This window comes from Dreissena polymorpha, chromosome 7 (assembly GCF_020536995.1).
Source record: "Dreissena polymorpha isolate Duluth1 chromosome 7, UMN_Dpol_1.0, whole genome shotgun sequence".
NCBI lineage: Eukaryota > Metazoa > Mollusca > Bivalvia > Myida > Dreissenidae > Dreissena > Dreissena polymorpha.
The window spans coordinates 84,032,304-84,051,467 of NC_068361.1; the positions used below are offsets into that span (position 1 = coordinate 84,032,304).

The window sequence follows — 19,164 nt, forward strand, 5'->3', positions numbered from 1 at the left end:
AGGCCAGTACATTTTGATCTTCTGGTTTACAACACCAGCGAAGGCAATATTTGAAATGATGATGATGATGATGATGATGATTATGATGATGATGATGATGATTGTGATAATTGTGATGATGATGAGGAGGAGGAGGAGGAAGACGATGATGATGATGATGATGATGATGATGATGATGATGATGATGATGATGATGATGATGATGATGATTTTATATAGTTTTTTCAAATGTTTTTAAAACTTAGAACAACAAGGGAGGAAAGAAACATGGGGTTTGTACAGACAATAATTATTTGTGTACATAACATTCAAGACTGAGAAGTGAACCAAAAAAACTGTGTGTCTCAAATGCAATCTCCACGCAGAGTTGTTGTTCCATGCTCTCACATAAATCTCTGCCATCACAAGAAAATCCTTCTAGATCTGGTTGTCTCATATGTTTGAGCTAAAAAAAAGAATTAAGTAAGACATAGATTGTGAGGCAGATTCCTGCACTGATGATTGTCACGTCTCTACGGTCATTAAGGACAATAGTATAAAAACAATGCAAGAAATTAAGGTAATGTTTTTCCATTGGCAAGTTACCTGAATGGTTGCAGAAATGTCAAATAGGGTATTTGGTATTATGGCTACATTTTCCTGAACAATATTGTAGTTAGTCTTTGCAATTTTAATTTTGGGAGTTTTTTTTATATTTTCCTGTAATTGTTGGCATGTCCTTTATTTTTGGTCATTGCTGATTTTTTATGCTCCCCCCAAAAATTTTCGCCGCTTCGTCTGTCCGTCCGTGCACAATTTTTGTCCGGGCTATTTCTCAGCAACTAATGACCGGAATTCAATTAAACTTTATGGGAAGCTTTACTACCAAGAAGAGATGTGCATATTATCAGCCGGTTCTGGTCGGATGATTTTTCACAGAGTTATGGCCCTTTGAAATTTTCCATTAACTGTACATTATAGTGCAATTCTTGTCCGGGCTATTTCTCAGCAACTAATAACCGGAATTAAATGAAACTTTATGGGAAGCTTCACTACCAAGAGGAGATGTGCATATTATCAGCGGTTCTGGTCGGATGATTTTTCACAGAGTTATGGCCCTTTGAAATTTTCCATTAACTGTACATATAGTGCAATTCTTGTTCGGGCTATTTCTCAGCAACCAATGACCTGAATTCAATGAAACTTTATGGGAAGCTTCACTACCAAGAGGAGATGTGCATATATTCAGCCAGTTCTGGTCGGATGATTTTTCACAGAGTTATGGCCCTTTGAAATTTTCCATAAACTGTACATATAGTGCAATTTTTGTCCGGGCTATTTCTCAGCAACCAATGACCGGAATTCAATAAATCTTTACGGGAAGCTTCATTACCAAGAGGAGATGTGCATAATATCAGCCAGTTCTGGTCGGATGATTTTTCACAGAGTTATGGCCCTTTGAAAATTTCCATTGTACATATAGTGCAATTCTTGTCCGAGCTATTTCTCAACAACTCATTACGTGAATTCAATGAAACTTTATGGGAAGCTTCACAACCAACAGGAGATGTACATATTATCAGTCGGTTATAGTCAGATGATTTTTCACAGAGTTATGGCCCTTTGAAATTTTCCATTGTACATATAGTGCAAATCTTGTCCGCGCTATTTCTCAGCAACTTATCACGGGAATTCAATGAAACTTTATGGGAAGCTTCACTACCAACAGGAGATGTGCATATTATCAGCCGGTTATGTTCGGATGATTTTTCACAGAGTTATGGCCCTTTGAAATTTTCCATAAACTTTACATATAGTGCAATTATTGTCCGGGCTATTTCTCCCCAACTACTGACTGGACGTCAATGAAGCTTTATGGGAAGCTTAACTACCTTGAGGAGATGCGCATGTTATTAGTGGATTCTGGTTAGATGATTTATTTAGTGAGTTATGGCCCTTTGAAATATTTAAGTTGCTAAACCATCCATCGTATTATTTTGTCCAAAGTTATGCCCCTCAAGATGTTTCCTTTTATCTGAATATATAGTGCAATATTGTGACAAAAAAACACTTTGGGGAGCATCACCCGTCTCCGACAGTTTCTTGTTTTGTTTTAATTTGATAAAATAATGTATGGTTATTTTCAATATTAAAAATATCATGTTTGTGTTATTTTACATGCTGTAAGGCAAATAAAATCACCATGGTATTTTTATTTGGTTGGAAATTGCTTTAACATTGTAAGTAACATTAACTTACTCTTAAAAGATATCCTTATTGAAATTAATGCAGGCAATTATTTTAAAATATGATGGTGGCATGTTAATAATTATCCCCACGTTTTTCGGAGAAAAAGTGGGGATATTGTATTGATGTGTGTCTGTCCGTCCGTCCTGGCCACCTGCTCCTCCTACACTATTAGCACTAGAACCTTGAAACTTACATACATGGTAGCTATGAGCATATGTGTGACGGTGACAGTGACGGAATTTTGATCTTACCCCTGGGTCAAAAGTTATGGGGGTTGGGGCAGAGCCGGGTCAGAGATTTTCACTCATTTTTTAATGTTATTTTACATTAACTTCTTCATTTCTGCACCGATTTACTTCAAATTGATACTGAGCCTCTCTTATGACAATACGGTCAATCTCAACTATGCATGGCCCCATTACCAACCCTGGGGCGCCCGGCCACATAGGCCACGCCCACCCAAAATTGCCTTTTACTATAATTTCTTCATTTCTACACCAATTAACTTCAAATTGATACTGAACCTCTCTTATGACAATACGGTCAATCTCAGCTATGCATGGCCCCATTACCAACCCTGGGGCGCCCCGCCCACATAGGCCACGCCCACCCAAAATTGCCTATTACTATAATTTCTTCATTTCTACACTGATTCACTTCAAATTGATACTGAACCTCTTTTACGACAATACAGTCAATCACAACTATGCATGGCGCCATTACCAACCCTGGGGCGCGCCGCCCACATAGGCCACGCCCACACAAAATTGCCTTTTACTATAATTTCTTCATTTCTACACCGATTTACTTCAAATTAATACTGAACATCTCTTATGACAATACGGTCAATCTCAACTATGTATGGCCCCATTACCAACCCTGGGGCGCCCCTGGGTCAAACATGCGGCGTGGGGATACGCGTCGGCCTCTGCCGCGTCATTTCTAGTTGTTGTATAAAAAAATGTGTTTTTATGTCCCCCACCACTATAGTGGGGGATATATTGTTTTTGCCCAGAGTGTCTGTTGGTTGGTTTGTTGGTTGGTTTGTGTGTTTGTTTGTGCAAACTTTAACATTTGCAATAAATTTTGCAATATTGAAGATAGCAACTTCATATTTGACATGCATGTGTATCTAATAGAGCTGCACATTTTGAGTGGTGAAAGGTCAAGGTCATCCTTCAAGGTCAAAGGTCAAATACATGGGTCAAAATCGCTAATTTAATGTACACTTTTGCAATATTGAAGATAGCAACTTGATATTTGGTATGCATGTGTATCTCATGGAGCTGCACATTGTGAGTGGTGAAAGGTCAAGGTCATCCTTCAAGGTCAAAGGTCAAATATTTGGGACATAGTGTTTCACAAACACATCGCTTGTTGTTTTGTTTTTTATCAATGGTAGTTTTTTTTATATAAGGGGGACAGTAATGTACTTTCAAATTTTCAGCCCCATAAAGTGATGAAAAATTACCCTGATATGTTTGAAACTCAATAAACTTTATTTTTAAGCCAGTGGAAACATTGAAGATTGCCATTTGTCTGTTGTGCATCATCTGTTATGCGCATCATTTGTCATCAGCGTTTACCTGGGGAACACACTAGACGCCACATTTATTGCCCAATCATTCAACTGATACTTCCTTTATTGCAGGTATCACACCAGTCAGGATTCAGGTTTGCAAACAAGAACATCCGTACGCGTCCCAAGATAATCAAGCCCAAGACCGTGCCCTTTGAGACCTCTGACCTAGTGACCTGGGTCACCAGCAAGTTTACCACGGTGACGACCTACACCTCCCTAGATGGAGGTCAAGAGGTGACATTGGACATTGGGAAAGGTATGAATGAAAAAGCTTACAACCAGTGTTCTCTGGAAGCACCACGATTTCGCAGGTTACATTCAACTATTTCGCAGGTTACATTCAATCTAGATGCAAGCTACTTTTCCCCAAAATATGAAATGAAATGGCGCAAATACTGCTGATCTGGAGAACACTGTTACAACCCTCATAGTTTGAGGATGTTTTCGAATCCTTGGGGTTATTAATGTTTGTAGTCATCTTATACAAATGTCAATATTATTATTTTCAGTTTTTATGCCCCCGAAGGAGGGCATATAGTGATCGGACCGTCCGTCGGTCTGTCGGTCTTTCAGTCACACTTTGCATTAAGGTTTCGCGTTTAGGTTTCGAAAAATTCTCATAACTTCTATGTCCCTTCACATAGCAACTTGATGTTTGGCATGCTTGTATGTCTCATAGAGCTGCATATTTTGAGTGGTGAAAGGTCAAGGTCATCAAGGTCAAAGGTAAAAAAAACAAATCCATAGGGATGTAATAAGCTTTAAAGGGAGATAATTATCTGTACCTGCCAAATGATAAACAATTAATAAATAAAAGTGGCGCAGTAGGGGGCATTGTGTTTCTGACAAACACATCTCTTGTTTCTTCTCAGCTTAACCATGGCTTAAGTGTAGTGTCATCATCATCTTGGCTGATAAAAGTTTGTCATATGTTGTACACAGAAGATCCAGATTTGCTAGGCCTGGTGCAATACCCTAAATTGAGTGTCGGGTCAAATCAAAAAATAATATAGCACTCACACTCACATAATTTTTTTTAAATCGTTCCATTCACTTACTTGAGCTTTCTATTATGGACTATTTTAGGTGTAAAAACATTTGCCACCGCCCCTGAGTCACATTTTGATATCAGAATTAAAACAAACATTATAAAGTAATATTTGATGTATGATTCACATTTTCAGATCAGAATTAATTTCCTAGAAAGTTATTATAATAAACAAGCTGTGTAAAAGATATAATCTGTTATATTACTCAAAGCAATAAAATTCACATTTTTTGCTAAATCAAGCCAACATGACAGATGACAATGTTAACTCTTTCTGGAACCGAATTTTGAAGGCCTTTGCAAACAGTTTGGATCCAGATGAGACGCCACAGAACGAGGCGTCTCATCAGGATCCAAACTGTTTGCTAATCTGATAGTATTCTTTGATTTTTTTAAAAAGAAAATGCTAATTTTGAAAATTCTGCAGACGACATTTTAGCAGACGACAAATTTCCCAGCATGCAAAGGGTTAAGAATGAACTTTGGTATTTCATTATTGAACCATTTTTAGCAGACATTTCATGTTCCACTCCATTACTTAGACCTTTGTTAGTGTACTTCCAATTAATTAATCACAATTATTATGAATGTATGACTGGAAATTGGCCTTCCCAGATTTTGTTTTATTATAGGGAACGCAAATGAAATAAAAATGTAATACATTATTAACCATCTGTTGGTTTTTTGTGTGTTTTTATTACTAATTTGAAGACATTATGGTCCCTTATGCAATAATTTGCTCTTTATAGATATATTATTGTACCAGCCATGGATGAAATTAAATACTGATTCTAATAAATGAAATGGAATATATCACGAAATTCAGTATGTTGTCAGCAATTTCTTCATAACAGGATAGATATAACTTGCAAAAAAGATTGTCATTTTTAACCAGGTTTTCCGAAGGAAAAAACTGGTTATTAGATTGGCGAATGCGGGCGGGCTGGCTGGCGGGCGGGCGGAACAAGCTTGTCCGGGCCATAACTATGTCGTTCATTGTCAGATTTTAAAATCATTTGGCACATTTGTTCACCATCATTGGACGGTGTGTCGCGCGAAATAATTACGTCGATATCTCCAAGGTCAAGGTCACACTTTGAGTTTAAAGGTCAAAAATGGCCATAAATGAGCTTGTCCTGGCCATAACTATGTCATTCATTGTGAGATTTTAAAATCATTTGGCACATTTGTTCACCATCATGGGACGGTGTGTCGCACGAAAGAATCACGTCAATATCTCCAATGTCAAGGTCGCCACGACTAAAAATAGATTTAAAAAAAAAAAACTTACAAAGGGGGTTAATTTTGTTTGTTCATTTCAAAAAGTCAGTTTGAGTTTTCTCCCTTTATCAGATTTTTTTTCACAATGAAAACCTGGTTTTGTGACAATTTTGTCCCTTATTATCACAATAGTTTGAAACACAAAAAAATGACTTACTTTTCAATGTCGTAGTTGTTCATCATAAATAGAAACTTGAGTTTTTGTATGTGATAATTTTTTTGTTGCATCTTTTTCTGCCCCCGGATCGATAGATCTGGGGTATATTGTTTTTGTCCTGTCTGTCTGTCTGTCTGTCTGTCTGTCTGTCTGTCTGTCTGTCTGTCTGTCTGTCTGTCTGTCTGTCTGTCTGTCTGTCTGTCTGTCTGTCTGTCTGTCTGTCTGTCTGTCTGTCTGTCTGTCTGTCTGTCTGTCTGTCTGTCTGTCTGTCTGTCTGTCTGTCTGTCTGTCTGTCTGTCTGTCTGTCTGTCTGTCTGTCTGTCTGTCTGTCTGTCTGTCTGTCTGTCTGTCTGTCTGTCTGTCTGTCTGTCTGTCTGTCTGTCTGTCTGTCTGTCTGTCTGTCCCAGATAACTTTTGCAATATTGAACATAGCAACTTGATATTTACCATGCAAGTGTATCTCATTGAGCTGCTCATTTTGAGTGGTGAAAAGTCAAGGTCATCCTTCAAGGTCAAAGGTCAAATATCATTGTATTTTTCTTTCCTAAAACTTTAACCTTCGTTAAAGTTTTTTCATAACTTTTTTAATATTGAACACAGCAACTTCATATTTGGCATGCATGTGTATCTCGTGAAGCTGCTCATTTTGAGTGGTGAAAGGTTAAGGTCTACGTGCAAACAGCATTAAACCAGAACAGCCTGAACTCGTAGACTGTTCAGGTTTTATGCTGTTTGCTGCTCATCAGTATCTAAGGTTTGGAAATGAATGCTTTAAAACTTGAATTTAGTAAGAAAGGTATTTTATGAATTGTAATTTTCTAAGGGACTACAAATGCGTTAAAATAGGTATCTAAGTGGTAACGGGTTAAAATTAGATCACTAGATCAATTTGAAAAAAAACACCAGCACAGCTGTTACTCCATACATTATGGCGTTAGCTAATTGAGGTCCAGTTACCTTTTAATCTGTGCACATTTTCTGAACACCAGAATTTCTGCACGTTTAAGTGGAAATGTGAAATAAATGATCTTAACCTGGTAACATGTCTCCAGATGTGAAGTTTTCATTGACATTAATCTGGAGAATAATTATTAAGTTGCAGTAAGTACGTCTTACGATACTAGTAATTACCATCTAATGGTACAAGTCGTTAATATCTTCTGTTTAGGTCAGTACAATTAACCATTAAATAAATGTTTTGTTTGTTTTGTTTGGTCAGTCAGGCAATCAAGTCACACCTGGATCAGCTGGCTTACAAGTACTAAGTGCACATACTTACGCCTGGAACAGACTACAGTGTCATATTTAGATTAAACCTTTTTAATTTAACCCTTTCAGTGTGGGAACCGAATTTTGAAGGCCTTTGCAAACAGTTTGGATCCAGATGAGACGCCACAGAACGTGGCGTCTCATCAGGATCCAAACTGTTTGCTATTCTGATAGTATTCTTAAAAAAAATCGAAGAAAATGCTAATTTTAGAAATTCAGCAGACAACATTTTAGCAGAAGACAAATTTCCCAGCATGCAAAGGGTTATGCTTGATTGCATCAAAAGCCTAAGGCTTATTTGAAATGCTCTCGAGTCCATCTCCTGGGACTAGAACCTGTACTTGGTGCCTTTTGGGAGATTTTAAGTACTCTCCCACTGTGGGGATTCGAACCCGTGATCGCAAGGCGGACAGGATATACTACACCACAGCGACCTCAACTGCCCTACTTGAATAAAAGCTGGAGTAAGACTTGCCCTAGAAAAGATTTCATGATTAAGCTATGTGGGAGGGCCTTGGATCAAACAAGCAATCCTCTGATATAAAGTCCGGCACTCTATCAACTGAGCATACCGATCTGTTTAACCCTTTACCATGTAGATACGTGTTAAACCCTATACCACGTAGATACGTGTTTAACCCTTTACCACGTAGATACGTGTTCAACCCTTTACCTCGTAGATATGTGTTTAACCCTTTACCACTTAGATGCGTGTTTAACCCTTTACCACTTAGTTATGTGTTTAACCCTTTACCACTTAGTTATGTGTTTAAATAGATTATAGAATGAATGCTGAAGAAATAAGTTAACCCATTTATGCCTAGTAGACTCTCCCATCCTTCTAAATGGGATCAATTTATTTCCACAATTAGGGATTTCTAGTATACTTATTTCTATATTTAGAATATTTATTACAGAAATTCCTTTAAGCAAACAGCGAAGACCCTGATGAGACGCTGCGTCATGCAGCGTCTCATCTGGGTCTATGCTGTTTTCCAAGGCCTTTTTTCTAGACACTAGGCATAAATGGGTTAAGCCTTAAAATGTGTCAAGTGATAAAGTGATAATTTATATTCCATATATGGTATTCTAAAATGTTATAATGCTATCAATTCCTTGAACATCATTTTAAACTTGCAGGTTTTTATTAGATTGAAAAACTAGCAAATTGTTTGTGATTTTGTATATAAGACAAAAATATCACAACCAGCACCAGTTCTGTTCTTCCAAAAATTTGAAGAAAAAAAACACTTAACTTTTCTTTACACAGGAGAATGATTATTCATCTCAGAAGGGTATTGGTGCCTGAGGAATTGTAGTGTAATGGAGGATCAAATAAGTTATTCTCAGAAGGATATTGGTGCCTGCAGAATTTTAATGTAATGGAGGATCAAATAAGTTTTTATGTTCATAGTTACATTATATGTGTAGTAATTCTTGTAAAATGGGATCAAATAAAGTGAATCCCTAAATCACTTTGTCACAAGCCATTAGAGTTGGAAATCCTAAACCTTTGCATGTTTCAGCTCAAAATGGCTGCTGTCAAAATCTAATCTCTTCTCTTTATTCTTGTGCTGTAATGACCTAAATGGCTAATCCCTATAGAGAATTTGATACACTTTGGCTCTTAAAATGAAAAACCTGCTCCACTGACCATGTGTAGTAAAAGTATTTTATTCTCTTGGGTCCTATTAATTACATCCCTGAAATTGAAATCTGGAGATGTATTGCAATGGAGTAAACTCTTTACCACTCATATTCCTATTTTTACACATTTGTAGTCACTTAGAAAGTTAAATTCAATTAAAGACCTTTCTTACTAGATTCAAGTTTTAAAGTGGTCATTTCCAACCCTAAGATACTGATGAGCAGCAAACAGCATAAAACCTGAACAGACTGCCAGTTACTCGCAGGCTGGTCTGGTTTTATGCTGTTTGCACATAGCCATTTTAGCATTGCCTCTGAGTGGGAAATGGTTAACCCTTTCAGTGCGGGAACCGTATTTTGAGGGCCTTTGCAAAAAGTTTGGATCCAGATGAGACGCCACAGAACGTGGCGTCTCATCAGGATCCAAACTGTTTGCTATTCTGATAGTATTTTTTGAAAAAAATCGAAGAAACTGCTAATTTTATAAATTCAGCAGACGACATTTTAGCAGAAGACAAATTTCCCAGCATGCAAATGGTTAAAGAAAAAGAGGCTGCTCATGCAGTTGACATAAATGAACAGTGGACTACTATTTCGACAAATCAATATTTTTTTGTCAAATTTGATTTGAAGATCAGAGCTCGGGATAAAATACTGAAAGGCATAAAAACTCATTTAATTAAACACAAAAACTATTTAAGATTAAAATATCCATTGAATAGAAAGGAAAATGGGTTATCAAAATTTGAATTGAAAGCTTGTTAACAATTTAATGAAAAACATTTAAAGACTTTAATAGGGGTAGGGGGAGGGGGGGGGGGGGGGCGATCCGACTTTGGATACCACTAACTGTTAACAGAGTAATGGCCCATTTTCAGGGTTAAAAGTCTTCCGGTTTGTGCTGGTTTTTCAGGGCACCAAAAGGTCATTTTCGTAATTCATGTAAATTCGATGAGATAATTTAGGGGGGATGACCCCCCTTGCATTGTCCAAGCAACACGAAACGTTTATCAAGCAAACAAAAACACGGAAATAAAAATAGACCCTTTGTAATGGATATTGCGAGCGTGTTTCGTGGAAAGAGCTGCAATTTCGGTAAATTAACAAAAGCAGGTGCCACAAAGAGTAATCGTTCTTTACATTGTAATCTGCGCAAAAAATAAAGGGAGGCAAGCGTTTGCGACATTGTCAAATTATTTATGTCAAACGAGCGCCATAATTAAAAATATTTGCTTTTCGAGGTAAAACGAATACAAAAAAGGAAGTTTCTTGAACCAAATTCGAGTACAAAGGTGCTAGAATCGGATGTCAAGAATAAATCGCGATGGGATTGGTTGGCTAAAGTGGTTGAACGTGGAGTGAAATTTGGCGAATGGCTGAAAAAACAGACATCCCTGGTGTATGTTTTTGTGTTCCATGCAGAAAGACAAGTTATAAATCGTCCGGAAAAAAGGCAATGAAAGCCCATGCGATCGACAAAGCACACACATGCAATGTCCAAACCGTAAAAACTAACCAGTTCATTGTTGATTGAAATTTTTGGTGTCTGACTATAAAAAAATAATAATATATAATTAACTCTCCTTCATAAAATGAACTTGCAAAACAGGTGAGATTTTTAAGATTTTGTGTTAATTTTTTAGCTATTTTTTATTTGTTATTTTGCTAAGTCTCAGGAGCTTCCGGGGGCCGAAAAGGCCCCCTGGGCCCCCAACCATGTGCGTGTAGTGTCATGTAATATGGCCATTTCCAGACTAGCTTGTGCAGTCCGCACAGGCTCATCAAGGGCAATACTCCGCTTTTACTAAAAAATTGGTTTAAAGGAAGCCTTTTGTAAGGAAAGACAAATCTAGGCAGCAATTGTCATCCCTCATGATGAGCCTGCATAGGCTATTCTGGGAGGACACTTTGCCCACATGCGTTGAGCCCATTTTTCCAAGGCCTAGCTACAATCACATAATAACAGCTTGATACCATAGATAATCCCGTCACAATCGTGTTCCAGCTGTCATGATGCCCCAAGCACTGGGCCAGTCCTCAGAGTGCCTGAATAATCTGATGCAGACTGGTACAGACCAGCAGTTGGCTGCCAGGGCGACCCAGTCTGTACAGCAACCACTCACAGGATGTCAAATCAGGCACAGATTTACCCCAAACACTAAGTAATCAATACATTATTTTCTATTGTATTTGTTTGTTATTCAGACGACCAGTACATTACGGCCTCAATAAGAATGTCACATTAGGTTTGTGTGTGTGTTTTTTTTTATCATATGTTTTTGTATTTTCTATTTGTAATTTGTCTACTGAATTGAGAATATGAAACAATATTACATGTAAATGTATCCAAAGAAAGTATTCTTTTAAAAATTGTTTAAAGCCCAGGTTTAATGTTGTCTATGATACACGTTGCAATATTTCATACAAACGTTCTGTAGTTATTAGTTTGCCTTAAAATAATTATTGAGAGAGATATTCTTGTGTTAGCAGTTACTTTTAAATTTGGATACCTCTTTTTGTAAAATTATAAAAATATCTTGCAGTGTAATTAAAATAACATAATATTCGACAAATGATCTCAACCAATAATATGAAAATAAGACCTAACAATAATTGTTCATGTTTTCATGTTTTATATTCCTGAAATAGCAATGTATCTAATAGCAAAATTATAACAACTGCAGAAATATCTATAATGATAAGCAAAATTAAGGAGAATTCTTTTATTTCAAGACAAAATTAACATCGTTGAACTTTTTTAAAGCTGTTTGTTCTAGGACCTGAATAAAGTGCAAACTATACTAATTATTATCAATTTTGTCGACATGTATGCATTTTTCAGAAGTTATTGAACTGAAATACTTTTCAGACTAGGTGTTTGATTCAGTCATACCATTTTTGGTATTCAACAATTAAAGGGACTTGTTCACCGATTTTGGAGATGACAATTTTCTTTTGACACGTGTTCAGAAAATAAAAAACACTATAAATCAGGGAGCGAAATACCACAAATGATGCAGTCTCATAATGAAATTTTGGCTGCATTTATGAATTATCATAGTTTGATATCGATAAAATGATTAAATGTTACAAACGTGCAACAAATGAATAATTTGAAATGATTCTGTTGTTTTGCGTTATGTTGTGTTGCAACATGTGGATTATTGAAGTCAAGTATAATGTGATAATATTATATGTTAATATAAAATGACAGGTTTGTCTCATTGTGTCTTTGAAAAACCATTCAAGCTGTGGTTACACACTAATTATTTCAGTTTAATGAGGCTTAAAATAATATGATGATAAATGTTAGAAATAAAAATTAAATGATACAATTGTCAACGAGAACTACTATGTTTTTAAATTCTCTGAAATTGTAGAGGAAGATGATTTTTTATGAGGGGTTTTCATCGCCATTTTCAATTTTGCAAAGGAATGAACCCCAAAATGACAATATTATAATGATGATTTCACCAATGCCAGTCATGATATAATACGAGTCCTAAATCATACCTCAAAATACAATTGCCACCAATTGTTTGTGTTCACTAATAAACACAAACACACGCCCATTGCAGGATTGTCTACGTTATCGAGCTGAAAAATGTTGACACACGCACCCCGCTGAGGGTGGACGTCCACTTGACCCTGGAGAGCAATCCCGAGCCTGAGCCCCAGACGGAGGGTCAGCAGAGGTTCCGGTCTCGCCACGGCAACCATGGTCGTCAGGGGCAGCAGGACAAGTCCTTCTGGTTGGTGCTCAAGTCGCCGCCGAACGTTCAGTGGTACGCCCATTGCAAGCAGAAGGACGGATTCATCGCGATACTGGTAGGTTTTTGGACCTGTGTTTGGTTAAAATGAGTAATTAACCAGTGGATGCCTGATGGATCGCTTTGCTCACTTAGCTTTCTTACAAACAATGCACATTCCTTAACTATGATAATCTTTTAGTTTTTTTGGACAAATGCATAAATTTTAAGACTAAATTAACTATATTTGTGCCTATTTGACTCTATTTAAAGTAAGGAACCATGCAGTACTTGGTGTCTAATAGAAAGATCAATTGATCATTTGCAGGAATTGATCCTTTGGTCTGCCTATTAAATTACTAACACAATAATTACATGTACTTAGGGTCACAGGTGGTTAGCGTGTGGCTATGCTATTAATTAGTGAAAACATCATTTTGAATGATAAATAATCATATTATAACAAAAAATTAACTTTTCTGAAAAAAAAAAATTTCACTATCAAATATATATATAACAAGGTATGCAACTCAAAATCAGCCCAAAACGGGGTGCATCGCTTTGAACAGCCATATCTTTATCAATTTTGCAGCGATTTTCACGATTTTGGTCTTATTCAACGCAGAAATTAATTTCCTTTCTGGAAATGTATATGTCTTGCAATATTTTTACAAATGCTGGGTCAACTTTTAAGAAATAACACGATACACAACACGCATGACCCAGTTGACAGTGATCATGCTGTCTTTAAGACTGAAATCTTCACGGAGTAAAGGGCAACTTCCCTATAAAGTTCATGTAGTTCGATACCATAATTCAATAAAACGTATGAAAAAACATTATTACCGTTCTTGTCGTAACATTCTGCATCAAGACTAACTGTCCAGCGCCGTTTGAAACCTTTGTTTACATACATTTCAACTAACTGACATTTTAAACATACGAGTGATTTCATTGGTCCAATGCGGAGGTGTGTCTTTACAACTGGAGATTTCATTCATAAAGAATACATGATCACTGTCAACTGGGTCATGCGTGTTGTGTATCGTGTTATTTCTTAAAAGTTGACCCAGCATTTGTAAAAATATTGCAAGACATATACATTTCCAGAAAGGAAATTCATTTCTGCGTTGAATAAGACCGAGATCGTGAAAATCGCTGAAAAATTGATGAAGATATGGCTGTTCAAAGCGATGCACCCCGTTTTGGGCTGATTTTGAGTTGCATACCTTGTTATATATATATTTGATAGTGAAATTTTTTTTTTTCAGAAAAGTTAATTTTTTGTTATAATATGATTATTTATCATTCAAAATGATGTTTTCACTAATTAATAGCATAGCCACACGCTAACCACCTGTGCTTAGGGTTAATCATATAACCCTTTTCAGCTGATGATTTAAATGTTTAATACATAGACAAACTTGTATATTTCGGTGTTTGCTTCAATATTTTTCCAGAGAAGTTGTATAAAAAAAAGGGAATTTATAGTTTTTAAAACCATAAGTGAAATAAATATTCAATCATGCGCAGAGAAAACAAATGTTCTGTTCATTATATGCTTTTATACAATAAATTAACACAAATACACAAAAAAAGCTTAAATGTCATACATTCGTTTATAATGTCTTTCTCATTTTTCTTTAATTGTCATGCCTGTATGGTAAGAATAATGATGGTTATTATTCTTCATTGATTTTCATTTGCAAAGAAATGACATTATTATGTAACTGATACTGGTAGAAAAACTGACAAATTTCGTGGAAGACTTTAATAATTCATAGTATGAAATGACAAATAATGTCAGATCTTTTTATGCCCCCCTTCGAAGAAGAGGGGGTATATTGTTTTGCTCATGTCGGTCGGTCTGTCGGTCCGTCCACCAGGTGTTTTCCAGATGATAACTCAAGAACGCTTAGGCCTAGGATCATGAAACTTCATAGGTAGATTGATCATGACTCGCAGATGACCCCTATTGATTTTGAGGTCAAAGGTCAAGCTCACTGTGACCCGAAATAGTAAAATGGTTTCCGGATGATATCTCAAGAACGCTTATGCCTAGGATCATGAAACTTCATAGGAACATTGATCATGACTGGCAGATGACCCCTATTGATTTTCAGGTCACTAGGTCAAAGGTCAAGGTCACGGTGACCCGAAATAGTAAAATGGTTTCCTTATGATAACTCAGAATGCTTATGCCTAGGATCATGAAACTTCATAGGTACATTGATCATGACTCGCAGATGACCCCTATTGATTTTCAGGTCACTAGGTCAAAGGTCAATGTCATTTGAAAATAAAGTTATGAGCTATTGTCATCACCTTGGCGTCGGCGTCTGGTTAAGTTTTGTGTTTAGGTCCACTTTTCTCATAAAGTATCAAAGCTATTGCATTCAAACTTGGTACACTTACTTACTATCATGAGGGGACTGGGCAGGCAAAGTTAGATAACTCTGGCGTGCATTTTGACAGAATTATGTGCCCTTTTTATACTTAGAAAATTGAAAATTTGGTTAAAATACTTAGAAAATTGAAAATTTGGTTAAGAAAAAAGTATACTTTTTGCGATTGGGAATATAGCCGAATTTCGGCTATAATATCGGGCCAAAAAAAACCCTGCCTAGGATCATGAAACTTCATAGGTACATTGATCATGACTGGCAGATGACCCCTATTGATTTTCAGGTCACTAGGCTAAAGGGTAAGGTCACAGTGACTCGAAACAGTAAAATGGTTTCCGGGTGATAACTCAATAATACTTAGGCCTATGATCATGAAACTTCATAGGTACATTTATCATGACTTGCAGATGGCTGCCACTACAACTGACAGCCCATATGGGGGGCATGCATGTTTTACAAACAGCCCTTGTTATAACATGCTTTTCAATTCGCAAAGAAAATTAATATTCATGAAATTATCATGATAAAACTGCAACAGTGTTATTTCAGTAAAATAATGTAACAGGATTGGTCAGGCTAACAAAAAGTAGTCAAAAGGCTATATTGCACATGCTTAAGATAAAAATGTATAGGCCATGCTCTGCGAAAAGGGGGTTTAATGCATGTACGTAAAGTGCCATCCCAGATAAGCCTGTGCAGTCCGCACAGGCTAATCAGGGATGTCACTTTCCGCCTAAACTGGATTTTTGCTCAGAAGAGACTAATTGTAAATTAAAAACACAATACAAGCAGAAAGTGTTGTCCCTGATTAGCATGTGCTGACTTCACGGGCTTATCTGGGATGACACTTTACGCACATGCATTAAACCCCCATCTCACAGAGTGCAGCTCATATGTAATGTTAATATTGCATAGAAAGCATGTTGTAGCATGTGAGAAAGTATTTTAACACTCCTCCCTTGGTATCAATTGCTTCACTGTAGCATCCTTTGACTGCTAGAAAGCATTGTTAAGAATGGTCTATTCCATCAAGAGTAATTTGTGAAGGGTATTGATTTGCCTACTTTTCCAAGACAATGAAATACTGTATTTTCACCCATCAAAAGCTCTTTTTAACATGCCTTTGAGATTTTGCATTTGGAAAAAATGATTATTTGTACGAATTACACATAAATCTTGTTTGTTGTCGGTCCTTGCATCGCCTTTTACCCATGTAACTGTCCATACAATTCGGAACACCATTTGTTGAATTATTCCCTGCCCATCTCTTCCCATTCCCTTGTAGTTTACAATGAATAATTCAGTACCATTAAAGGCATCACAACTGCTGAGTTTAAAATCAGAAATGAAAGTTGTCAGGCCATTAACCTTCCTGCTTTAATCCTATTGAACTGATTGTACTTAAAAAGAACCACATACTTCGTGCCATTGGTGCAAAAATGAGTAATTCAAATTTAATGGCACATGGTACCTTTTCGCACCAAATGGACGAATTATTTAAATTAAGGTTCTTCCAAGAAAAGTATAACCGGACTTTTTGGGGGCGCTCAAAGGTAAATATTTTTATGCCCCCGGTAGGGTGGCATATAGCATTTGAACTGTCTGTCCGTCCGTCCGTCCGAAAACTTTAAAATTGGCCATAACTTTTGCTATATTGAAGATAGCAACTGATATTTGGCATGCATGTGTATCTCATGGAGCTGCACATTTTGAGTGGTGAAAGGTCACTGTCATCCTTCAAGGTAAAACAAAAACAAATCCAAGGGAAGTAACAAGCTTTAAAGGGAGATCATTTGGCAGGTACAGATCATTTTTACAAGGGAAGTGATATTTTTAACCAGGTTTTTTAACCAGGTTTTCCGAAGGAAAAAACTGGTAATTAGATTGGCGAATGCGGGCGGGCTGGCGGGCGGGCGGAACAAGCTTGTCCGGGCCATAACTATGTCGTTCATTGTCATATTTTAAAATCATTAGGCACATTTGTTCACCATCATTGGACGGTGTGTCGTGCGAAATAATAACGTCGATATCTCCAAGGTCAAGGTCACACTTTGAGTTCAAAGGTCAAAATTGACAATAAATGAGCTTGTCTGGGCCATAACTATGTCATTCATTGTGAGATTTTACAATTATTTGGCACATTAATTTTGTTCACCATCATGGGACGGTGTGTCGCACGAAAGAATCATGTCAATATCTCCAATGTCAAGGTCACCACAACTTAAAATAGATTTATTTTGAAACAAACTTACAAAGGGGGTTAATTTTGTTTGTTCATTTCAATAGTTCAGTTTGAGTTTTCTCCCTTAATCAGATTTTTTTTCACAATGAAAACCTGGTTTTGTGACAATTTTTATCCTTGTTTATTATATCCCTGTAAAATTTATTACTTCCCTTGTTAAATTTATCTGTATCTGCCAAATGATAATTTTTTTAAATATAAATCAAAGCGGCGCAGTAGGGGGCATTGTGTTTCTGACAAACACATCTCTTGTTTATTTTCTAACAAGTTAAATCTTTTGGTTCTCTCATAATGTTTAATCTCTTAGATCTCCCACAAAGATATTCCACCAATCAAATATTTCGGTTCTCAAACCAAGTTTAATCTTTTATCATCCACCAAGTTAAATCTTTTGGATCTCCTACCTAGTTAAATGTTCAAGGACTTTCACTGAGTTAAACGTTTATTGTTTTCCTCATTTGTCTAAATTGTAGTGAAAACTCACTGAGATAAACCTGATGTGAATAACTATGAATCTCCCACAAACTTAACTCTGTCAGTGCTGGAACCGAATTTTAAAGGCCTTTGCAAACAGTTTGGATCCAAACTGTTTGCTATTCTGATAGTATTCTTTGAAAAAAATTGAAGAAAATAATAATTTTAGAAATTCAGAAAACATTTTAGCAGACGACAAATTTCCCAGCATGCAAAGGGTTAATTAATATCCATATAAAGGAAAACAGATAAGTGTCCCACATAGTTAAATTTGGATACTGGTCGCTTATGTTGGCACACATAGGTTTCATGCTTGTACTTAAATCCCCTGTCTCCCTTCCCATTAAACTTATTTATTTTAGCTCCATTGCATAGAAGGCCTTTGGCTTATTTGAAAGTCTCTCAAGTCTGTTTCCTTGGACTAGAACCAGTACTTGGTGTCTTTTGGGGAGATTAAAAAAACGCTCACTCAGTGGTGATCGAACCCGTGACTTTCCAGTTGCTAGGCAGACACCATATCTATTAAGCCACGGCAACTATTTAGAAGGGGGGAGTAAGTGGCTGACTGATTCTATTGCGTTGGGTCGGAATTCCCACCCTTGAGCCAAACATTTGGTAATTTTGTCTGAATATCTTATGTAGGAGATGCTGTATCAAATGACAAGTCAATTTCCTTGATAGCTGTACCCGGAATCATATATGCCCCCGAATCTAATGATTGGGGGTTTATAGTTTTTGGCGTGTCTGTCTGTGATTGTATGTGTCTGTCTGTCATTGTATGTGTGGCGTCTGTCCCAAAACTTTAACCTTGGTCATAACTTTTGCAATATTGAAGATAGCAACTTGATATTTGGCATGCGTGCGTATCACATGGAGCTGCACATTTTTAGTGGTGAAAGGTCAAGGTCATCCTTCAAGATCAAATGTCTTTTTTTTCTAAATAAGCTTTTTTTTTTTTTTTATTCAATATCATACATACAATGTAAACATGTATATGAGCATACAACTCAGTGATTGTACAAAGCAATAAAGTTCAGACATGTTATACAAGATATGCTAATATATATATATATTTTTTAGA

At 36.6% G+C, this 19,164-nt stretch overlaps 1 protein-coding gene across 1 annotated transcript in view; it reads left to right on the plus strand.

Moving 5' to 3' along the window:
• The window catches only part of LOC127837737 (uncharacterized), a 117,884-nt gene that overhangs the window by 71,546 nt on the left and 27,174 nt on the right, over positions 1–19,164 (plus strand). Inside the window, exons 5-7 of the mRNA XM_052365053.1 lie at positions 3,881–4,067; positions 11,219–11,375; positions 12,792–13,041. Of these exons, the coding sequence (XP_052221013.1) occupies positions 3,881–4,067; positions 11,219–11,375; positions 12,792–13,041 (594 nt within the window). The remainder of the gene's footprint in view (positions 1–3,880; positions 4,068–11,218; positions 11,376–12,791; positions 13,042–19,164) is intronic.